Below are 25,221 nucleotides of genomic sequence, written 5' to 3' on the forward strand. Positions count from 1 at the left end.
TGCTTAAGAAACCTGCATGACTGGGAACCTTGTACTGTAGCCCGCGGCTACGCACTTATTTAACAGTTTGGTAATGTTTCAACTAATAAAGAGGAGGAGAGAAATGGAGTGCTCACAGTGGTGTAGTGTTCTTTTCATCTAATAGAAACATCATTCCAATTTGATAAACACTCATTACAAATAAAATTAACACGCAATAATATTACAAACCACTCTGATTATGCTAATAAATTCTGATGTTATTCAGGGAGTAAGAACAATGTGCAGGGCGTCCTCTATTATCGTATTCAGCAGGGATCCTGATGAATAGATTTATCACAGTAGACTCAGCTTCCAATACTACAGTGTGACAGTTGTGGTGGATGTAATGTACAAGTTTTAGACCTGTTCAAACCAGTGATGCGTATATTAAAATTTCTGACAATTCGCAAAACGGCATCAGATCCTGAGAACTCATCCCTGTAGTAAGGATGTAAGTGAATATGAATATTGAATTCGGAATGAAAAGACCATCGGGCATTTTAAACCCAGTTCACAACGCCCCAACGCACTTTTTACGGACAGCCAGACTGGTTTAAAAATGGATGAGCCTTTTACCACAATCCAAATTTTACAATTCCAAGTGTCTTTATGGGTCGTTCTTCACCTGAAAAGACAAAGAGGTTGTGGGTAAAGCCTTGAGAGACAGGGCGCTTATTTACATTTATACAGAGAACTGCAGACACAGGATGTGCGCTTTCAGAATTTTGCTCAGTTTGTCCAGGGGTATAACCTGGTCTGGGCATTTGGTGCTATAGCCACAAAGATTTTTTCTTTAGCCCTGAATAATTCTTCATTTGGAGCGGTTTGTCACTACGTAACTGAACGTCAGTAAAAGGAATTTTGTATCTTCAAAACTGAATGGAGGCGAGACCAACCAGACAGCAGTTACAGGGAAGTATGTGGAAGCTTATTAGCTGACAGCTCTCAAATCTCTGACACTAACTCACACAGCTAAGTTTTTAAGCAACTAGCCCTCACATGCAAGAAAGAAATGCATGGAAACGGTCTATTTTGAATCATGTGCGCCTAGCATCTAGTGCACGGGCGTTCGTTTCTATGGAGTTTGCAGGGACGCTTGCCTCATGGTCACGCCAAGGATTCGTGCCCAGGTCAGATTGTTGGAAACTCGTACCACACTGCTCAGACGTTAAACGCAGGTTGGATATGTTCAATACAAACGCAGACAAACGGCAACAGACGCCGACAGGGTTAACACACTGATCCAAAAAAACCCCGAAAACCGTGTCTGGTGGCGTCAGTTGGCATCCGTCGGTGCAGTGTGAACTGGGCTTTGCAGAACGAAGAGACCTCTGCTCACACTTCCAAGGTACCAAAAGCTACTAAAATACTATCTAAAAATAGCTACAAAGAAGCTAATTCCTTCCAGTAGCAGTTAATTCCTAACAAAATATGCAACAAGTAATCCGTCTCTCAATCTAGATTGATGAGACGTGTCAATCAAAGCATGCAAGTGCAGTCTCCTGGAGTTACTCTAGATTTTTCGTTGAGTAGAAAGGATGGAAGAGCTGTTGTTGACAGAGCAACACCACTCACCTAAGGGAATATGTAAGGTCATGTAAGCAATATTGAACAATTCATCATTCCAACAGAACCGTTCCTTTAATAATAATGATTGTAGGATCACATGAAACCAGACGTTATACCCTGCAGAAGTAGAAGTGACCTTCTACTTTTATTATGACTGATCTTAGCGATTATGATTAGATAATTTCATCGGTTACAAATCTCCATAGAGACAAGCGAGGATTTACAGACCGACCTTGCGTCTTAGGAATGTCTACCATCGTGCTTAGTGAACATTAACATTAGCCTGCAACATCTAAAAATTTACTTTCCATTCACACTTCAATTCAAGATTTCACTTAATGTCCAGGGGCTGGAATCATGAAACATTCTTCAGAATAAAATTCTTCTTAATTGACATTGTCTTCATATTTTCTAACTTAAGAAAAAAAGTTAAGAATATAAGAGAATGGTCATTCTCTTAAAGTGCACGTATTATGGTTTGTAAACGTGCCTAATTTTGCTGTAAAGGTCTCATACAATATATTTACATGCATCCGAGGTCAAAAAACACTTTAACATGCTCATAATTTAAACTGCAGCTTTACCTTTATTCCCCCAAGAGTCACAAACGACTCGTTCAATGATCCGTTCTAAATGATTAACTCTAAACTCCTCCTTTCAGAGAGCATACTCTGCTCTGATTGGTCAGATGTCCCAGTCTGTTGTGATTGGTCTACCGCTGTCAGCGTGTTTCGAAAAGGAAAGGCCCACTACCATAACGAGTTTCAGCTCTGTCTGTTCGTGAGCAGCCGATGAAGACCAGAGGCGGGGCTTTTTATTACAAACTTACGTCGGTTTATACAGGAAGTAAGTCTGGAATCACTAACGACTCGTTTCAGCTGTTCAGAATCGGTTCCTTCTTTTGGGAGTCGATAACTCAGTTTGTCATGCGCTTCGATTTTTGAAACTTTGCAGACTTTTTACATTCACAAACAGCGACATATATAACACACTACATGAAAGGGAATATCTGAAAAACAATAATAGGTGCACTTTAAGATTGTTTCTGAAAAAACTTTAGAAAAATTTAATTTCCTAAAAAGAATGATGTAAAAAAAAAAAAAGCATCATAAATAACTTTGTAAAGTTAGGATATCTGCCAACCTGTCATAGATCCCCAAAGGGTAACATTTTTAATGAATTGAAACTACTAAAATATTTTAGTATAACTACAACAATATTTTTCTGATATAAACTAGCATACTTGGCATATTGGTTTCCACTTTCCAGCAAGGAAACTCTCCTATGACGGTTAATATTGGTTAATGTTGTTACACAAACACATCGCATGCCTTTTACATTTGAATAAATGATCAGGAGGTGATTACTACTTTTTTTAAAAAAAAGGATAATACTGTAAATGGATACATTTAAAATGTGGCAGTATTGAATTTGTAGTTACACTACTGTCATTTTATTCTTAAGAAAAAAATAAAGATACCTTGAGAAAATACCTGAGAACTTGTCAAGAACTGCACTGAGGAACATTCTTACAAACGTCTTGGAATTTATCTTAAGAACTTCATGGCCCCAGATTGATTAAATGTATTTAGTGTAGGAATGTCACAACACAGTCACTCCTGAACTGTAGAATTACAAGCCGACAGGTTTGCATCCTTTACGTCGATGTACAATGTCCAAGAAGTTGAAGTATTTGTAGTGTTTGTTATATTGGAATGCACAACACTCCAGCTACATCTGTGAAGCATGGTGGTGGGTGTATAACAGTGTGGAACAGTTTCACTTCCTACAAAGAGTACCATGAAACAAGTCAGCCAACTGCATCTTTTCAAACTGCTGTACATGTGGCGTCACAGGGCACACACACACACACACACACACACACACACACACACACACGCAGGAAAGCCATATACCTCTTTCACATACATGAGCTCACAGATGCCTGTGACTGCTTATTGTTGCTGTGACTGACCGCGAAGAGCGTGTATGTCAGTCCTCCTACCAAAAGAACATCTAATACTGCTCTCGTGACTCCCTGCCATGGATGGCTGTGGCATTGCATTCGCATTTGGCTAAATTGAACTAAATCTCCGAAATAGAATCTCCAAAACATGGGCGAAAGAAAACGTGGACCTGTTTTCAACAGCTATGGTCATGTGAAAAAAAATCCTGAAGATGAAGCGCCTACAATCTACAATGCCCAAAGTGCATGTCTGTTTATCAGTCGCGTACGGAAAGATCGGAAAAGAGTCTGGATAAAAAGCATGAGTGTCTTCTACTGGTAAGTTTATAATGACATATATCTACATGCCACTTACATCTAGTACATCACTTACTTTACCACCTCAGCTAAGCGTAAAAACGTTTTAGGACATTTAGACACTATCCGTGTCATCCGGAAGGGGGTGGGTTCTCTTTGAGTCGGGTTCTGGTGGCCTCGGGGAGTACCCCCCCACATTTAGATTTCTGTAAAGCTGCTTTGTGATGATGTCTACTGTTAAATGTGCTATAGAAATAAAATAAAAGAACTGGATGGAAAACTCGATACTTTCTGTATGCAAGTTCCTACCCAAACCATACTGCCAGCTTGCGGGAATTACAAAAAGGATTTGAAAGACATTCTCTGGTTGTGCAGAACGCACGCAAAAACAACGTGTATAGTATGCATACAGAAAAAAAAAAAGACACGCTGCATGCAGCAGCTATTCGAAAGCCTTCTCTAGACCGGGTCACGTGGAAATTTGGTGAAAGGCCTTCAGTTCTTTTTGGGCCTCTGTGCTATGTTGCTTGGTCAGGAGTTTTCACAATAGGCACCACATGGCTTCTGGGTTTTGGGTTGGGTATAAAAGGGAGGAGTTACACCTGATACAGTATCAGCTCACCAGCTGGAAATCACATCAACCAACAAGACTACCCATCTCATCACCACCATGGCCAGGGTAAGCGCCATAATCTTAGTATCGATCGGCATCGTATCAAATATTAGAACGCGTATGCATTTATTGTTTGTTTTTTTCTTGCACATGACTTATTGAAAAATTTTGCCCAAACAGGTCATCTTCTACGAGGACAAGAACTTCACGGGCCGCTCCTATGAGTGCAGCAGTGACTGTTCTGACATGTCCTCCTACCTGAGCCGCTGCCACTCATGCAGGGTGGAGAGTGGCTGCTGGATGGTGTACGATCGTCCCAACTTCATGGGAAACCAGTACTTCATCAAGAGGGGCGAGTACCCTGACTACATGAGCACCTGGGGCTGGGGCAACAACTGCATCAGGTCCTGCCGCATGATCCCCATGGTATGCTAATAACGTTATACTACGCTAATAAAATATTAGCTATGCATATATGTCCCCCCCTCCGCTCAAATGGCTTGTATCTTCCTCAAAACAGCACAGGGGCTCCTACAGAATGAGGATCTATGAGAGGGAGAACTTCATGGGTCAGATGATGGACGTGACTGACGACTGCGACTCCATCATGGATCGTTACCGCTGGTCCAGCGGTTGCCACTCGTGCCACGTGATGGACGGCCACTGGCTCATGTACGAGCATCCCCACTACAGAGGCAAGATGTGGTACTTCAGGCCCGGAGAGTACCGCAGCTTCAGGGACTACGGCAACATGAACTTCATGAGCATGAGACGCATCATGGATTCCTGGTATTAAATCAAAAAAATCTTGTGAAATCATGTGAAAATCGCAAGCAATTCTGAATTTAAAAAAATAAAATGTCACAAGAATAAATAAGCAGTGTGTCTTCTTTTTCGTGCCAAACTCCGGTGGTTTCATCACCATCACTCTGAAATGTTTCTTCGTTACTAACGTCAAGGCTAAACACAAAACGTTCCCGGTCGGAAACTGTCAATCACGTGCACTCTTTATTCCTATTTTCTAACACGGCTCCCAGGAAATGCGCGGCTGTGGCATCGTCTGAATTGTAACTCCCGACGAGAAGGAGAACGCTCGTCTGTCGCGCCACTCGGGAGCGTCGAAACCACGATAAGGTTGTCGTATTGTGAAACGTACGCATTGTTCCCCCTTATTTGTTAACACGCAGAAATAAACACAATTTTCAGTACAGTAAAGCAGTTATTCAAACCATACCCCTGTAACACTAACATAACATTACCGAATGCAAGTATTACATTGTTATAGAGAATTTAAGCATTCCACTGCAGCAAATTATGCTTGCGAGTTATTAGTTTCTGAGTCTCCATAAACTCATGTTTGTGTAGGCTGTGTTGTGCTATTTTACTCAATGTCCTACAGCAAATAAGCAGCCAGTAATATAATGGATGAAGAGAAAAGCCGGCGCTCAATACATCCCTTGGTAATTCACAATAGCAAAAAAAAAAAAAAAAAAAGCACGGTAAAGAGAGGATGATTAATTCATTTCTTGGCAAAAGGTCAAACTACAGGTTTTTTTTTTTCTTCTCCCGTATACAAATACAGATAAACAGGATATAGGGGGCTTATCAGATATGAATTCATTTAAGAGCAGAATAAACAAGACTTTGAGGATCAATATCTGACAACTAAGCACACACTTAGACCCCTATTAGATCCAATCAGAGATCTGATTAAAACCTCATAGATACGAGTTAGATTTTCAATCCTAGGCACACATAAGCCATGCACTTAGACCTCTGGATTATTATGAAGGCCCACACGTGTGCACACACACACACACACCTCCATACATATTCAAAAAACATGCACACACCAGAGGCGGATGATAATCAGGCCATCACAGATTTCATTTTCTCATTCAGCGATGCCCTACACCACATCCGGACTTAATTTCATTATGGAATCTGAAGGCTTTTATTGCACCTATCACGTTTTGGTGCTCTCCTGCAAATTGCTCCTGACTTCATTTGAATGTGTGTGTTGAGACGATGAGGAGGGGAGACGTGGAATATTTACTATCTGCACAACCCAGCACTTTCTTCTAATAAAATCTGTTTTACGTGTGTATTTCTGATGCAGTTGTGACAGAGTGGTTCCATACTGATCGGAATTGTTTATCTTCCCACTATAAACTACTACTGCTGCTGCTTCTATCTTTATCTCTACTGGACTAACCCCGTGTCCTTTACGAGATCCAAAAACCCTTGAGACTGTAGATGTTAAAGGGACGTTACGTTTAGAGAAAGGAAAACACTGCGTTCTAGCAAAAGAACCGTATCCAATTCATGAAACATGGTGGCGGTAGTAGTATCATGGTTCGGACCTGTTTTGCTGCATCTGGGCCAGGACGATTTGCCATCATTGATGGAACAATGAATCGTGTAGTATACCAGCATATTCGAAAGGAAAATGTCAGGACATCTGTCCATGATTTAAATCTCAAGAGAAAGTGGGTCGTGCAGCAAGACGACGACCCGAAGCACACGAGTCGTTCTACCAAAGAACGATTAAAGAAGAATAAAGTTAATGTTTTGGAACGGCCAAGTCAAAGTCCTTATATTAATCCAATAGAAATGTTGTGGAAGGACCTGAACCCACCAACATCCCAGAGTTGAAGCTATTCTGTCCTGAGGAATGGACTTTCTTTAAAGAGGAATCGTTCATTTGGAGAATATCTGGTGCTTCATAAATACGCCGTTTAGTCTGTCTGAATCGAACCCTGGAGCATTTTCCACTCCGTGCGGTCTGTTTAAACAGACGGGACCGGAACGACACTCGGGGGTGGACCAAAGCAACCGGTCCGAGAGCATCGGCGTGCTCTGCTTTAATCTGAACTCCGGTGCTGTTCGATCGAGAAAGTGAACTGACCCGACTGCAGGAAGCGAATCAAACCTCGTGTACTGTAAATTGGGCTACGAGCTGCTAAAGTCAGCCATGAGGCAAGAATGAATCCAGAGTCGTAAACTGCAGAAATTCAATGTGTGTGTTCTAAAAATATTGTTCTAGACGTTGTATTTGATGCACAGAAACGCTGTTTCGATAATTACTGAATCATTTACTGAGTGCTGGCTCACTTTCCTCCATGCTTGGGGGATTCGTATGAATTCTACACACACGCTGTCCAATGAACGGAAGAGTTTCACGAGTAGGTTTTCAACCCTTGCGTTTTGATTCCTTTAATTAGGTGCTATGTGAAACCGAACGCGCCGATTTCGTTCTGATGTTCGTTCGGACTCACCTTCCTCTTTGATCTTCTTCGCCTCCTCTTCTTTCTTTTCCTTTGCCTTCAGTGCCTCGTCTGTTTTAGCTGAAAACGGGAGAGAGAGAGAGAAAGAAAGAAAAACGGGTCATGTATGCGCAGGCGTTACGGCATCGACGCTCACTATAGAATTCTTCTTAACAACGTTCAACAGTGTTGCTTTTAGGCGTAATTACCACAGATTCACCGCAGACAGACACATTTAAGTTGTCAAATATTTGCCGAATAAAGTGCTCTTCAGTGTCATTTGAAGTGGTGTATGTATTTCCATCCAAGCACCTCTTCATTTTTTTTTCCCCCAGCGTACACATCAAAAGCTTTTTTTTTTTTTTTTTTTTTTTTGGTGCCCTAATTAAAAGCTTAAGAGCAATCCCAACGCTGAGGAGCTGCTTTTGTGTACGAATCGTTCGGCAATTCATTTAGGCTGTTGACTCTGCTTTCCTCCGAATAATAAAGATGTTAGAGGAGATTAAGAAATATAGCGGGGAGTGTGGCGGGACTATCAATACAGCCTGTAAATTAATTACGCCTCTGTTCCTGCGCATCATTTATTCCGCGACGCTCGTGTCTCCCAAGTGCAATTCGCTTTTATTGCTATTTTACTCGCTGATGAGTGCAGCCACGCAAAAATCGAGTCCCTTATATCATTACCTTCAATGAGTTTCAACTTTTTAAATAAAGAGGGATTGAAAGGGGGGAAAACAATCGCGCCGCACGGTTATTACGAAATCCTGACAGAAGTTAACCACGCTTGTGTACGCTTAGTAGAAGCGTAAGTGGATAACATGATTGAGGGTGATTGGATTAGGAAAAAGCGCATTTGTGGGTGTGTTGGAGTGTGTAAGTGTCAAAGGAAGATTAAGCTATAAGGTCGTACTCGTGACGAGCTCGTACATACTTTAAGCGAGAATAAGCGAGTTTATAAGTGAGGCTACGCTGTCAAAGAACAACGTGATGCTTTTAACCCTCGAACACGTGTACAAGCGCACACACAAGTCAAGACCGATAAATACATATATAGACTGAGCTCGAATTGTTTTTTTTTTTTTTTTTAAACAGCATTCGCTCTATTTTTTTTTCTCTCTGCACTGTGCTTGGGGCGGTGGTGCAATATCAAACTGTTTGTCCGTCTCTCGTCTCTGCTGGGCCTCGTGGGACGTCTGCCCCCACAAACAAAGAGGGAAAAAAAAAGAAAAGCATGTGTGCCTATCTTCATTGTGCTGAATACACTAGTACAAATCTCTGTTTTACCCCTATGGATCATCTCACACACACACACAGCAGCTTTTAGACAATCAGACACGCACTGTGTGGATGTAGAAGCATTACACACTTGCACCAGGCGCACATTTGCACAGGATAATGCTAGTGAGTTTACACTGTTTTAACACTAATACCAATGAATACAATTCCCTCATACCAAAATGTAGAACCGGGTGGCACACGAGCGTTATCGTCAACGAGTTCACAACTATAAAACAGTTCTCGTGTTTTATTTGCAAATCTCATGCGAAGGCTTAGAACGTTTTGTACTATAACAGTTATGTGTTGCGCTAATGAACCGTCCTGATCACGCTGACCGTACACATGCAAATGCGTCGGCGTTCTTTCTTTTTTCCTCTCACTTCAGAGAGATTAGAAAAGTAAAAATTAATTAATTAATTAAATAATCATGAGCCACGTTAATGCTGAACGAAAACGATTAACTGACTATTAACTGTTATTCAAGCTATCTAATATCCATCCATCTTCTATATCGCTTATCCTACACGTGGTCATGGGAGCCTGGGGCTTATCTCTGGGAAATCGTGGCACGAGGTGTGGGACGCCCTGGACGGGGTGCCGCCCCATCGCGGGGTACAATCGCGCACACGTTCACACGCTACAGACAATTTGGAAATGCCAAAATCAGCCTACGTCTTTGGACTGGGGGAGGAAACCGGAGTACCCGGAGGAAACCCGCGAAGCACGGAGAGAACATGCAAACTCCGGAGGCGGGATTCAATCCCCCAACCCTAAAGGTGCGAGGCAAACGTGCTAACCACTAAGCCACCGTGCTCCCCCTATCTTTTAGTTAACGATATTTACTCTCGATGTCGTTTCTCGATTCGGGGTAAAATCGGAACCGCTTCCTAATCCCACGATGATCCGTCTTCTCATGTTCATCACGCTTCATTCTCGCACATCAAATTTGCTGTTAAACATTTTCCAAACAGTTTACTGTTACGTACATTTGGTATTATTCCAGTATCAGTATCCTACTTAATGTAATGGTATTGAACCTGACACTAATGAGCGTTAGTACGTGTGCAGGAATTCTGCTGGAAATGCGGAGAGATATCTTTGTTTGCTTATTAGAAGTGTAAACTGAGGAGATAGGCCGGGAACTCCTTTATCGGATTATCAGATTAGGTAACGGCAAACAAACTGTGTCGCGCGGCTAAAGACTTTGACTTCATCCGCACTTCATTCCACTTTGGCCGTGAAGACGACTAAATGCGCTCTCCGCTGAAATCCAATTGTGAGCGTGTGAGTGTGTAATTGCAGCTTCGGTTCCCTGGAGCCATGTAGCCACGCAGAGCTATGCTTCATTTAAACTGTCCTTGTTACCACGATGCATGCACATGCCAAGACTGGTACCAATGTACCCATACACACACACACACACACACACACACACACACACACACACACACACACACAGTTCCTCCTCCCTTCCTTCTGGTGCATGGGCCAATTAGCCACGGCGGCTCGTTACAATCCAACGTAATAACGCAAAAACATCAGGTGGAATCGGGCCGCGCTCCATTATCAGCCGAGTGATTGATGGTTACGTGTTTGAGGGACCTGCAATTTAGATTCAATAAAATCTAAAATACAATCTGATTTATCCGATGCAGGAGGGCTAGCGGGCCCTGCCGCCAAGTCCCCCCCCGCTTTTTTTTTCCTTTCTCTTCACCCGCTTCTTATTACTCCTTTGAAAAGAAACAATTCATTGGGATAATCGGGGCGGACTGAAGGAGGTCGCCGGCCCCCTGGAGATGATATTAAGCAGACACGTGAGATAGGTTATTAAATTCGAGTGTGCGGCCGCCACAAAAGCCCGCCCTGAAGCGCGTAAGGCATGCTATGCAAATCGACACATGTACTGTTGGGGTGGAGATGTAGACAGATCAGATTGCGCCTAAGTGCCTGTGAGGCATCGTTCGCTGTTTATTGAAAGTTTATATTTACAGAGAATGGTAAATTAAAAAGTTACAGGCAGGGTAGAAAACAATGTGATACACTGTGTGGAAAAAAAAGAAAAGAAATAAATAATAAAAAATAAAAAAAAATTCAAGGTGCAATACCGAGCTGGTGATTTTCTTGCCATTACTGCGTCTGCTTTTGAATCTCACAGCATGTTAAATGCTAACAGCAGTGCGATTCTTCAGTCATCTGGTTAGAAGACATTTTTAGGATTGAGTATTATTCTATTATCCTTCAGTAGTTGATCAAAATGCAGACGTGAGAGTCTATCAACCTACGATCCCGCCGGCAGGGCGAAACGAAATGGCGTATTCGGAGCATCGCTGCTTCTCAATTCCTTGTGTGAACGAGCTGCAGATTGTTTGCTGTGAAACTGGAGATACTGGGCTAACTAGAAACGCCTGGAGGGCATTTATTCACCAAAACAGTGGCATTTTATTCGTTTAAAGGATGGTGAAAAAAAAGAAGCGTCTTCGTGTGCGTAGAAACACCTCCCCCCCTCCCCCACAATTTGCATGAAGATGCCTTTTCAACAGTTTTAATGTTAGAAAGTCTTGCTATTAGGCAAGGTCGATTTAAAAAAAATAATAAAATTTTTTTTGAATATGAATACGCAAGTACAGAAACTTCAGACCTCAAATTTATTCACAGATCACTGAAATCATGTTGACAAATGAGTATGGGTTAGTTTCCTGTAAGGAGATTATTTAATATTTTGTTTGGAAAGAAGGTTTTCCTCCATGGGAAAGTCTTCAGGACAGAGGACTTTGCGCTTTCTGGTTTCGCAGTAACGTGACAAGCTGTGTTTTTGTTCTTGTTGTTGTTTGTAGTCTTGTTAAGCGAGAGCAAATAAAAGAGGCTGGTCAGAGAGCGAATGTTTATAACAGCTATAAACAAAACAAAAAAAAGAAGTGATAACTTGTGATCAACTTGTCCTGCAGACAATCCACACCATTAAAGGTAACTATAAACTGATAAAAAGTATGTCTTGTTCTTTAATACACTGAAATTGTTCATGTTGACAAACCACTGTAGTCAAGTTGTATTCCTTACTTAAAGTGCACGAGTGTTTATAGGAGGAACATATATCGTTAGCTAATATGAGGATACTTACATCACTTAATGTTATGCACAAGTGGAAATGGAGAATAATAATAATAATAATAATAATAATAATAATAATAATAAGCCATATTGTGTTAATATAAGGTGAAAATTTTGTCATCAGTTTCCGCTATCGTACTGATACAGTACTTGCACGCATACACACACACGCATGCGCACAATAAAGGGAAGATATGCCAAACAGAAGAGTGTTTTAAAATGGCTGGAGCAAATATTTAAACATTTCCCCAGGATGCAATATTGATCATGGAAAAATATTTCTTCTAGCTTTAGGGCATTTCCACAGACTCCCACATGGAGAGAACGAAAGCTAGCAGGTTGTTTTCTCTCTAATGGCCAGCAGGAGAAAAAGCAGCAAATGATGAAACAAACAAACAAAAAAAAAAAAATAAAAATAAAACAAGGTGGCATTATGAAACCATAAGAAAGAGGTGAGAGAGAGATCATGTGTAGCCCTGCTTCAGATTTCAGAAGCCTGAGAAAATAGTTTATAGTCAAGCAATTACCGCGTGTCTGAGAGACGGGAATCCTCTCAGGACGCCAAGATCTTAACTGCCTGTATCTTCATCTCATAGTGTTCTCCCTCCCTAAAACAGAGCCCTAAACCATTACACCCCAACACACACACACCCTCCCGCTTCGGAGTCGTCCAGTCCAGCCTCAGGCCTCTCAATCAAACCGGCCATCAGCCATCCTAGTCCTCTGTGATTAATTACTCTGGTCTGACTACCAAAAAGTGTGTTTGTGTGTGTGCATGTTTGTGTGCAGGGCTAGCTCCATATAGCAGGGAAGCCCCTCGAGCAGGTGCACGCCCCTGGTGAGGCGTGCAATACATACCGCTTGCTTACCTCTTTGGTTTACGCCTCTAGTTCTTTCAATCTTTGACATCTCACTACCCTATTCACTATGGAATGAGGAGGAGGAGGCCTAGCTGTGAAAGCACGGACTGCCTACCAAATCCGTTTAAATTAGAAACAATCAGTACGTTCACATGGACAGCAATAATCCGATATTCACCTGATTAAGACGATACTCAGATTAATAAACGACCATGTAAACAGTGATTATTGATGACCTTAATCCGGCTAAACTCATACTCGAAGTAAACACAAATGGAATTAAGACGTGGAGTATTCCTGTTTTAGTCGCATTATCGACGTGCATTACAGACACGTACACACCTTAATCACACTATTAACCTCGTGTGGGAGTTTTCACCGCATTTTGCGACAGGACACGTACACACACGGCAGTGCTCAACCGTTTTACGGCAAACAAGAGAGCACGGCTGCGCCCCAAACCGCGTACTTACCTACTATATAGTAGGCGTAATACATGTGTCTCGGCTACTACATAGATGGTAAGTACGCGGTTTGGGACACACCCCACGGCTTCAAGCAGTCGTCTATTTGCACGTATAACATGACAAATAATTAACCGCACTTGAAGCATTCATAAAAAAAATTTAATAAAAACACCCAAAACTGTATACGGTACCATAACGAAGACGAACTGTATGTTAATACGTGAAATTCTGGAGGGATGTCGGACGGCGTGGCGACGTAATGACGCGTGCTGTTAATCGATCTATGTTCTATAACATGTAAAACGGGAACATGAAAGGAATATTCTAAAAGCAGCTCATACCTTAATCAGAATATTGTCTTATTCGGAATAAGCTCAATAATTAGATGATGCTGTCCATGTAAACGTAGTCAGTGAATATCACTTCTTTGCAAATTGATAGGATTTCATTAGTTTAAATTGTACAAAACAGTGTGCAGATACATAAAACAAATAGCATAAAAACACTACCGATACCGATGATGCAATCGTTTATCCACTCTGATTGGTCAGAAGGTGTTGATTCATTTTCTAGTTTATCCTTTTTATAGTCACTTACACAAGGACTTACTGTATACGTCAGAACCGTCACATAAACTGATTACTGATTACATGTGATTGCTGATATGGTGAAGTTTCCTGTGAAGAGACGTTTACTCAACATTTTCTGGAACGCGTCTCCAGATGTAGAGCTGTAACATTACGTTTTCCGACATGGGGAAAGTCTTCAGGACGGGGGATTTTTCACTTTCTCGGTTACATGACTGACAAGAGAGACTGGTGAGGGAATGACTGTTTATAGCTGCTACAATGGAAGCGACAACAGGAACTAACTTGTTTCGTTGACGTCCCACAATAATGAATGGCATTAAATTAAAGGTAATAAATGAGAAATATGTATTTGTTGGCAAAGTGCAGTAATGGAAGAGGAACGATCGCTCCCGGCAACGTTCAGAGGAGCTTGCAATGTCTCGCAGAAAAACGAACGCAGATTTTTCCGCAGATCGGGGCCAAGATGCGTCATGTGACGTCATCACGACGTGTATTCAGCCGAAGCCCTCTTCGATTCGCGCGTGTCAAACGTGAGAAGCGCTAAAATGTCTCATTAATCAACAAACTGAACAGGTGATCAGTTCAAACTGAATTCAAGTTTGCGGCAAAAAAAGCACAGAAAAACTCATCGCAACTTTTGAAAAAAGGCGCAGCAAAATCAAGCATTTTTGGCCGCGACAATCACAAAAAAAAAAAAACAACAACCCTGTACAGACCGAATAAAACTCTTTGGGACGTACTTTAATCGGAAAATAACCAACTTCAGTGTGGTAAAAGTTACTGTGCTTCATACCACGCGGCATCACACTACCCCATCATTAATTATTTCCCTATAACAGCATATTTCTTACATTAATTAAAAGCGATCAAGCAATGTGTTATGAAATGCTATATAATATTCTATAGATGCAGTCACTCTATAAAATGATGCTACTCTCCGTAGGATCTGATATAAAGAATTAGATCAAGTCGAAAAGTGGTAAAGAGGTGAAGCACAAATGGTCGTGTGTGAGTGAGTGTGTGTGTGTGTGTGGGAGGTGGGAGGACAGCAGGAATATCTTGAGGGACAGACAGGCTGCTGGTTAGAACGAAACAGAGAGAAGTGGTTTACAGGCCATCTCTTATTCCCTCTGAAGTCCAAACAGCATGATTAAAACTACACAACTGCAGAAAAGTGAGAGAGATGGAGGGCAGGATGGAGTGAACGAGCGAAGGAGGATGAGGGCCTGGAGGCCAGCAGATGTTTACTGGCTATGGACTTTGTGTGCTTTTCCAGAAAGTCCACTGAAAAAAAAAAAAAAAAAAAAGATTCTGAGAAAAAACAAACAAATAAACAAAAAAACCCCAAACAAAACAATTAAACACATTTAACACAACAGCAAAAAACAAAGACCTGCCTGCACTTTTATGCTCATTAATACAATCCATATTTGGCAAATATGCAAATTAGAAACCGCCCCAAGCCTACACAGGCCACACCCCTTTATGAGTTAGCGCAACACTAACTCGGATTTAAACGCTCAATCGGTTTCTTCCTGTGACCAGTCTGCACTCTACAAACAAATCATAAAAACTGAATCGTAATCATTAAAAATCCTAAAAGCAGACTCTATGAGAGGAATTAAACAGGATACGGTGTTAAAGGAAATAACTCGGCGATGGAGTGGTGCGGGTGTGAAGCGGAGCCTGACGCTGACGTTCTATAATGTCTCCAAGTGCTTTATTCCTTATTCAGTGCTAACTATTTGGATTTTTTTTTTACAAACACGTCATACTTTTTAAAAAAATTTTTTTTTATCCATTTATAGTTACATTTAAAGCTGTGGAAAGTAAGAGGACAAATAAATGCAGCTTGACACGGTACACAGAAAGTGCTGAGTGCATACTCCTCAGCCCTAAAGACGTACGCATGTCGGAAAAACTCCCAGATTCGAGACAACGGACACTCCTTCCAAAAAAATACCCATAAAAAAAAACGCTCCTGACTGAAAACTATTCCACGTAAACAATTACACACGCTTTTAAAAACCCCTTATATGTGGTGCAAATATCCATGTAAGCCGTTACTATAGAAACGACATCACATACTGTATCGTGCATGCATGAAAACCCTGAATAAACTTGTGGGTGTGGTGTGTACTGTTTAAATGTGTGTGTGAATTATCCAAGAGTATGTGTGTGTGTAGGTCTTCGCATTCAAATGACACTCAAATGGAACCTGAATGTCAGACTTGGAGGAATCGTGATAAATCAGCGCCGGATCGGATGACAAACATAATATTCGCCACTGCGTTACACGATTGGAAAAATGTCCCTTTGAATAAAGGACTCATACATACACACACACATTTACATTCACACACATAGTAGCATTAAGCCAAGTCTACAGGCTTGGCCCAAAAACACATATAAAGTTAAACACCTGTCCATAAACACATAAAGCATGGAGAAGAACGAGACGAAGGAGAGAATGAAGAATGGTAATGATGCGATTACCCATTAAAGGGTCAATTTAGCCCTGGTGTTGATTGGAACAATGAGGGCAATAGGTTAAAGACATGCCAAGTGAAAACTCTGCATCAAATGCTGCCACTAGGTGGCACGGTGCGCTTCAGAGGGCTTTTATAAGACAGGAGAAAGAAAACACACACACACACACACACACACACACACACAACCCGAGAAGTGTTTGCTATTTCTGAGCGGCCTCGGTGCACGCAGCTCCATTAAACCCACTCCATGTACATCTTGTACGGCATAATTTGCTTCTGGGAAATTAGAGTTGAGCATGAATTTCATTTGCACAATGGCAGAAATGAGCGGAAGTCAGACACTGCGCCGAGAGCAATTAGAACAGCTTCAAAACTGGAGTCGCAAATCGAAATAACCATACAAAAAGATGACTTTTTTTAATTTGTAAATTTTTTATTTGTGTATTTGCGTAGACACTGCTGTGACAGTTTGGCCTGGTTTGTACTGAAGAACTGAAAAAAAAAAAAGGCAAATAAAGAGCCAGGAAAGAAATTATGTACTAACAAGTATTTGATTTAAACTACTTAAAACATTAAGAAAGAAAGCACACACACAAACAAACACACACACACACACACACACACACACACACACATTCCTTAAATGCTAATTTACCAAACACTGTCACATTTGAACCCAAAGTAAATGATATTCGTCAAATATTAATGGACCGAACAATCGCAAAGAGATATCATATCAATATGATGAATAATTCATAAAAGCCTGTCTTGCTAGATTGCTCTCTTATATATGCGCTGTGCTCTCATAAGAGGCTTTGCAGATGAGATCAGTGCTTTGGCGTGCACACTTTTTCATCATGCCGCTTAATACAGTCAATTACACGGTAATTAAGACATTCTTGGCTGTACTGTTTGGGGGAGGGGGGGGGGGAGGGGGGCACTTAAACTACTTACGCATATAGGTAAAAACGCTATTTGGGTTTCTTTGGGCCGCTTTCTTTTACATAATTCATAATACAGACGAGCAAGCCGGACACCGGGAGCGTTTCTTAAAGTAATTATGTTAAAAGACTGACTGGAATTGTACAGGACCTAGGCCTTAGAAACAAAGTTCCTTTAATAAGTGATCAACAGTTCCAGCAAAGTATTATTTTATGTATATATTTATGAATATATATTTTACATAACAGATGTTTACATAAAGTCCACAAGACACTATAATAACAGAATCTACACAAATGAACTGGTTCAAAAGTTTACATACGCTTGATTCTTAATACTGCGTGCCGTTACCTGGATGATCAACGACTGTCGTTATGTTTTGTGATACATGTTCATGAGTCCCTTGTTTCTCTTGAGAAGTTAAACTCCCCACTGTTCTTTAGAAAAACCCTCCAGGTCCTGCACATTCTTTACTTTTCCAGAAGTGAAGGTTACGTTTCCTTCTGAATATTTGACCCCCTTTCCAATAGGGACCATATGATGTGGGGATCAGTCTTTTCACACTGAGGGACTCGTACACAACTATTACAAAAGGTGCAAACATTCTCTGATGCGATCGCAGGGGGGGGTATGGGAGGTAAACTTTTGAAAAGAATAAGAATAAAGAATAAACCTGTCATATTCCTTGTAGCTGGAACTACTGTCCGAGCTGCTGTTCCAGAAAATGAACCAATGCCTTCTGACCAATCGGAATCAATGACTACGTTTACATGGACAGCAGTAATCTAATTATTGACCTTATTCTGAGTAAGACAATATTGTGATTAAGGTGTTTACATGAGTCGCTTTTAGAATACTCCTTTCATGTTCCCGTTTTGCATGTTATAGAACATAGATCGATTAACGTCACACGTCATTACGTCCCCGCGCCACGCCGTCCGACGTTCCCTCCAGAATTTCACGTATCAACATACAGTTGGTCTTCGTTATGGTACCGTATACAGTTTTGGGTGTTTTTATTTAAAAATTTTATGAACGCTTCAAGTGCGGTTAATTATTTGTCATGGTGTACGTGCTAAGAGACGACTGCTTGAAGCCGTGGGCTGTGTCCCAAACCGCGTACTTACCTACTGTATAGTAGCTGAAACACATGTATTCCTCCTACTATATAGTAGGTAAGTACACGGTTTCGGACACAGCCGTGCTCTCTTGTTTGCCGTCAAACGGTAAGTGTGTGTACGTGTCCTGTCGCAAAATGCGGTGAAAACTCCCACACGAGGTTAATAGTGTGATTAAGGTGTGTACATGTCTGTAATACACCTCGATAATGCGACTAAAACAGGAATACTCCACATGTCTTAATTCCATTTGTGTTTACTTCGAGTATGAGTTTAGCCGGATTAAGGTCATCAATAATCACTGTTTACATGCTAGTTTCTTAATCAGAGTATCGTCTTAATCGGGTTCATATCGGATTAATATCGGATTATTGTTGTCCACATACTGAATCTGTCAGCAGCATTGAGCTCTCAAATTCTACACAGAATATCCTTAACTTGGTCTAACAGCCTGCACACGTCCTTTATTATGATGAAATATTCGCATGATGAAACTTTTGCCTCACCCCCCCCCCCCCCCTTTCGCCCACATCACTGTAACTTCCTTATTTTGTTTCGAACGGAAGAGCCGACAGCAGCCTTGTGATGATAATCAGAGGCGATTTCTTTAATTATCTAAGTGAATATTGGATATCCGGTTAGGAAAATGAGACACAACTGGGAATTTCGTTTTCATCTCGTCCGACATAAAGCTTTGGCAGATCTATACTGTTTTATTAATGAGAGTTTGATATGAAGCTGGAAAACAAACACACACACACACACACACACACACACAAAAACAAATGCATGTATTTGCATTCATGCACTCCCTCTATTGAAGGGCATTCATGCACTCCCTCTATCTTCTGTCCAGAGCCTCATCTGGACAGAAGAATTGAAGAGTTTAAAACTCGACTCGGACTCTGATCTCTATGTCTCTCTGACCTGAGCTTACTTTGTTGTGAAGCTTTCTAAAGCCTCACGATGAAGGACTCAACCTATGGAGCTGCTTGTTTGCTTGGGTTTAAGTCCAGAGCTCTGCTTGCATAGAGAGACACAACAAAGGAGCGTGTGGGTGATCAAGTTGAAAGGGGTGTGTCAGAAGGGCTGGCGCGATTTCCCTATGCGTTCTGGAAACTTCTCCGGCTCCTAGAACTTCACCCGGTTTTAAGGGCAAGCAGTTCCGCACGGACAGTCACTGGACCTCACCTCAGACCAGCACGTGGTCGCAGAACCACGCTTTTCGGACGAGGTCGTAAAAGGCTCCTGCAAGGCCAAAAGGAGTACGCAACTGACTTAGAATGAAAGCGAGAGGGAAGTGAGAGTCACATGGATCAGGCTGAGCTTTGATATGTAGAGCTTGGTGACCTTCTTATGCAGAAATACGTTCAGGAAGAAACGGACCGGTGAAATATTCAGAAGCTCAAGGACTGCATAACACATGCGAGGAAAAAATAAAAAATAAATCTCAGCTCAAACTGACCCTTCCCTCTTGATCTTTTCCTGTCGGTCCGTCCTTTCTTGCAACCCATTGTTCCCATTCAGAGCGCCTGCTGCCCCCCACGTCACTGGACTCTCATCTTCTCGACTCTCATCTTCTGCTCTGTTGGTCTTATGCCCCCCTACTGCTCTTGTACTGGACTAAAGGTCTGGGTGCCTTTTTGAGCCATCACAACATTTGAGGAAGCATGCGTGTGGTGCTTCGACATCTGTCAAACGTGTGTGTGGGCTCGCGGGTCAAAGTACAGCATAAATATATATGATAATTAACACTCTATAGATGTAGCTGAAATGTGTCTCCACATAAAAAAAGCGCTGTACTCCCTCTGAACAATAATTATACACTGCTCATTCAGGCAATTATCCAATCAGCCAATCATGTTCCAGGAGCACATTGCATGGAATCATGCAGGTACAGGTCAAGAGCTTCAGTATACGTTCACATCAAACATCAGAATGTGATCTCATGGCATGGTTGTCGGTGCCAGACGAGCCGGTTTGAGTATTTCAGAAACTGCTGGAAGTTTACACTAGAGTTTACACAGAACGGTGCAAAAAAAAAAAAGCATCCAGTGAGCAGCAGAGCTCAGAGGAGAATGGCCAGACTGGTTTGAGCTGACAGAATGGTTATAGCGATGGAAATAACCACTCTTTACAAATGTAGTGAGCAGAAAAGCATCTCCGAATGCACAACAGGCTGTCAAGTAAACAAGCTACAGTACAAAAGCAGAAGAGCACATCGGGTTCCTCTCCTGTCAGCCATGAACAGGAATCTGGGGCTACAGTGGGCACAGGTTTATCGAAACTGGACAGCTGAAGATTTGAAAAACAACGACTGGTCTTTTTTTAATCTTCAACCGTCTAACGTAGTGATGTAGACATTTATACTGTAGCGGGACCTTTACAAATTTTAATCAAATATCCCATGCTAGAGTATCATTTTCTCCACTAACTAAACTTAACACTTTAAATAAGCTACATTCCATCTAAAGTGTCATAATGAACATACACACATTTTATATATATGTTTTTTGTTCAGTAGACTACAGATGTGTGTGGCGCTTGAGTGTGTGTGTTAAGTGAACAAAGGTGAATAGGCTCAGTATCAGCCATGAAGGTTGGCCAAGTTAGATCCCGTTGAGAGTGTGTGAAGAGCAGAGACCTCCCCCCGCCACCCCCCGAGGACCCCCGCGCATGAAACGCAAACGTCGGCCGACACACACAAGCTTCCCCACAAAGGTGGCCACTTAGAAGAGAATACAAGGCTGCCGGGAGCGGCTGCGTCTCAAGCAGAGCCCAGCAGGACCAAGACTAGTGCTTAAACATCTAGGACAAAGGGCCAGAGACACGGTGGTCTGGGATTGTGCTCAGTCAGGCGCTCCTGCTTAAGTCCAGAAAAGCGTTTTGTATTACGGGCAGGGGATTTATATTTCTCTTCTCTTTTTAATTTTTTTTTTTTTTTTTTTTTTTTTATAGATCACTTCAGAGCTAACATAAGACAGAGGCACAAAAAAGGATGGCTGTATCGGCAAATAAATCAGCGCAGAGGAAAGAGAGAATAAAAAATAACTACTGAGGCGGCTCTCAACATGCACGGCCTTGTTTCGGTCTCTTGCCCGTTCTTAATGCTCATTTTCATCACTTTGCTTAAAATATTGATAATCAATTAACGCCGCATCTGTTTTGCTACAGAATCGGTGTTGCTGTCTATCACGCTGTCAGAGCCAATTCGCCGCTCGTTCAAAGTTCATTTCTTCGCCTCGGCTGCGCTCCGCCTTTGGAGATGCGGGTGAACATAGCCCAGGGCGCAATCACCTATTCTCTTTCATTACGGGCAAAATAGGCAAGGTGAGGGAGATTATTCGAACTTTGGAATGATCACAAAGCTCGGTGCACCCTGTCAGATCCCCCCTACGTGTAATTCATCTGGCCCTCTCCCTCACCCGCCTCCTGCTCTTCCTCCTCCTCCTCCTCCAACCTCACCTCCAGCGGCGAACGATGGACATTATTCATGAACATCTGCGGCGCTCTGAATATTGCACAACTGAAGATGCGGGGTGATAACGGGGAAGCTGCACCGACCCCTTTGACTTTAAAATAAAGGCGCCGACGCTGTAAACCGGCCCAAAAAAAAGGACAAGGCCTCTCATTAGTTTGCATTAGAAGATGGCCTGTTGCAAGACGAGTGGATACGGATACGTTCGCTAGTGCAACACCTGTGGTTTCAGTTGGAAAAGCGTGAGCAGTTCGAACTTTCAGACTACATTCGAGCAAAAGACAGAAAATCCAGCGGGATTTGGATAATATAACGGTGTTATGGTTTTGCTGGGTAAATGTGATCTAGTGATGCACACTGCCTTTAAACAAGCACAAAGCTATACAGGAATGAAGAGAGGAGTCCAAGTCTAGGTCAGTGTTTTCTCCTTCTCCTTCTCCAGCAGGTAAAGCTCCCCCGAGTGCCCTTCTACATAAAAGCGAACCCCTCCTTAGGCGAGTACACACACACTTCCTGTTTCCACACACCACTGCGGGGTGTTGTTCTTGTTCTTGAGAGTGGACAGGAAAAGGCCACAAAAACACAGCTGAAAACAAGATAAACCTACCGCTACATTACATCTGACACAAAGAGGGGGGAAAATAATCAAATGCCCTTCATTAGGATCAACATAAATTATAACAGCTGAATAAATACAGGTGTGCTCATAAATTTACATACCCCTTGCAGAATGTGCAAAATGTTAATAATAAAAAAAAAATCATAAAAATGCTTCAAATAAAAAGCTCTTAACGTATCGTGTTGCCTTCTTGAGCGTCAGTGAACGTTTGCACCTTTTGTACTAGTCGTGTACGAGTCCCTCGTTTGTCCTCAGTGTGAAAAGCTGGAGCTCAGCATCATATAATCGTTGCTGGAAAGGGGTCAAATATGCAGAAGATTCTGGAAAAGCAAAGAATGTGCAGGACCTGGAGGATTTTTCTGAAGAACACTGGGCAGTTTAATTTCTCAGGACAAACAAGGGACTCATGAACAGCCATCACAAAACATAATAAGAGTCGTTGATCATCCAGGTAACGACACACAGGATGAACCGGTTCATTTGTGTAAATTCAGTTATTATTTTGTCTTGTGAAATAGTTTATTCAGGGCAGGACTCAATAAAAAAAACTAAATGCAATTTTAACGATCCGTCTTGTTTAAAAAAAAGAACAACATTTTCCAGATTCTGCAAGAGGTGTTTAAATTTATGAGCACAACTGTACTCAGAATATATAAAATATCTTGTGAAATATTTGTTGATAGAGTGTTTGAATCTTCTCTGCTACAAAGATTCAACGCGTCATGCTTAAAATTGAAAAAAACCTGAAAAAAAAAATCATGTCCAAAAAAACCTCCCAAAATCTTGCATTAAACTGACCAACCTGTGAAAGCACAAAAAAAAGCCAATTTAATTTTTAACCAAAAAAAGTTCGATTCTGCAGTCTATACAGCTGCATTATTAGCCAACTAAGATATACACTAATTAACAGTCACAACACAATAACTGTTAAACAAAATATCAACAAAGTTTTATAGTGCGTTTGTAAATCTATCACATTTTACTTGCACGTGAAATCCCTATCCTACACTGGGGAAGATGTGTGTCTTAGGTTCAATTTAAATGATAAATAATGAGCACATGAGTTATAAACAATCCTGCGACAGGTCTTGTTAGAGAAAACGAACTATTAATAAACTGTACAAATGGCACTAGTCATTAACGCCACTGCTGGGCTTCTAATCCCTATTTTAAAACAGCCACATGTACACAAATGTTCCCCTAATCCAATTTGTTGCTTGTGAAGCTTTTAAACCAATCCATCTGGATTTTTGTCCACTTTCCCTATTTGGCAACAAACAGACTGGAATACTGCGTGTATACACGGCTTAAAATAAGACAGAAAGAGTGGCTTTGAACAGCGCTTCAGCTGCGATATCAGCCGGCCCTTTGACAAGGCCTGAAATGGGCGTCTGGCTACAACCGCCGCTTATTGCGAATGGCAGATGAGGTTCGCCGTGGCAGTTGGAGGCAAAATGAGCTTTGACAGCTTTGTCAGGGCGTTCAAGGCATTCGGTGGCAGGCCGGAGATTCGGCGCAATCGCTCGCCTTTCATCTCCCAAATGTGGGGCTCAGGAAATCTCCCCAGAAAAAGAAAAGAGAAGAAATAATACTTTTTTTTTCCCTTTTAAAAGCCGGGAAATAAATAAATAAATAAAAACTCAGACAGGAATGACAGATGATCTTCTGCCTCGTCAGAATGGGAAGAGTAAATTTGAGAAGAAAAGGGAAGAAGGAGCGGAGTCGGTGATGGGCTGGACGCACAACTAACATGTCAGCAGACGTTAGAGTGGTTTGGAGGAAAACAAAGCGAGAGCAACAACAGCTCTGGTTCTTCCCGCCATCCCACTCACCAGCACACTGGCTCTAGCACGCTTTCAAGCTCACCGTGGCTCTGGATGAGAGCTAGTCATACTCTCATATGAGAGATACCCAGCAGATCACTAAAGGAAAGAAGAGTATGCAAGTCAGACACGGTTACAAACATGAAAGATGAGGAGAAAAGAAAAGAAAGGGCCCTCTGGTGTTACACACTCAGATGTAAGGGAAGTGCAAGTCAATGAGTTTTCATTTATTGTTCCACATAAGGAATAAACCATGCTTACAACATGCTGTTAGAAGAAAACAATCCACAACTGGGTGCCTGTCACAAAGCAAAGTCACTGCTAACCCCCTCAACTTGATTTATTCCAATAACAGCATCTCCTGAGGTGTATTTATTAATGAACAGCACGTCAAGATATCTAACTGTTTTTAGTTATTGTAGTTAGCATAAACGTTCATTTAAACTACAGCTGGAACTACTGCCAGAGCCGTGCTGTTACAGAAAACCAGTCCACCCACTGTGACATTGTGTTATATTATGCGACTATAAAATGATCCTTGATGTGTCTCAAGTCTATACATAAGCCCTTGTTTTTTAACAACGTGACCTATTCTTACTTTTACAGCATAAAACACAGTGCTGTTTCTTAGCGCTAGCACAGCTCTAGCAAAACCCTGGATTTTCAACAAACCTTTTGCACGGAGGCGCAAATGTTTTGCGATGCAACTTGAAA

At 41.7% G+C, this 25,221-nt stretch overlaps 2 protein-coding genes and 1 long non-coding RNA gene across 4 annotated transcripts in view; 2 read left to right on the forward strand and 1 right to left on the reverse strand.

The window, feature by feature from the left end:
* The window catches only part of rsrc1 (arginine/serine-rich coiled-coil 1), a 155,956-nt gene that overhangs the window by 23,041 nt on the left and 107,694 nt on the right, over positions 1 to 25,221 (reverse strand). Inside the window, exon 7 of one of the 2 annotated variants that reach the window (XM_053651923.1) lies at positions 7,745 to 7,813. The exons of the other annotated variant lie outside the window; for it this stretch is intronic. Coding sequence (XP_053507898.1) covers positions 7,745 to 7,813 — 69 coding nt within the window. The remainder of the gene's footprint in view (positions 1 to 7,744; positions 7,814 to 25,221) is intronic. 2 annotated transcript variants of the gene reach the window in all.
* LOC128624344 (gamma-crystallin M2-like) lies at positions 4,901 to 5,289 on the forward strand. Its single transcript, XM_053651925.1, has one exon. The coding sequence runs from the start codon at positions 4,942 to 4,944 to the stop codon at positions 5,260 to 5,262; it is 321 nt and encodes a 106-aa protein (XP_053507900.1). The 5' UTR covers positions 4,901 to 4,941; the 3' UTR covers positions 5,263 to 5,289.
* LOC128624345 (uncharacterized) lies at positions 18,152 to 25,138 on the forward strand. The gene is made up of 3 exons (XR_008388753.1): positions 18,152 to 18,276; positions 21,546 to 21,676; positions 21,762 to 25,138. It is a non-coding gene; the product is annotated as an uncharacterized LOC128624345 (long non-coding RNA).

The sequence above is a fragment of the Ictalurus furcatus genome, chromosome 20 (genome assembly GCF_023375685.1).
Source record: "Ictalurus furcatus strain D&B chromosome 20, Billie_1.0, whole genome shotgun sequence".
Taxonomy (NCBI): domain Eukaryota; kingdom Metazoa; phylum Chordata; class Actinopteri; order Siluriformes; family Ictaluridae; genus Ictalurus; species Ictalurus furcatus.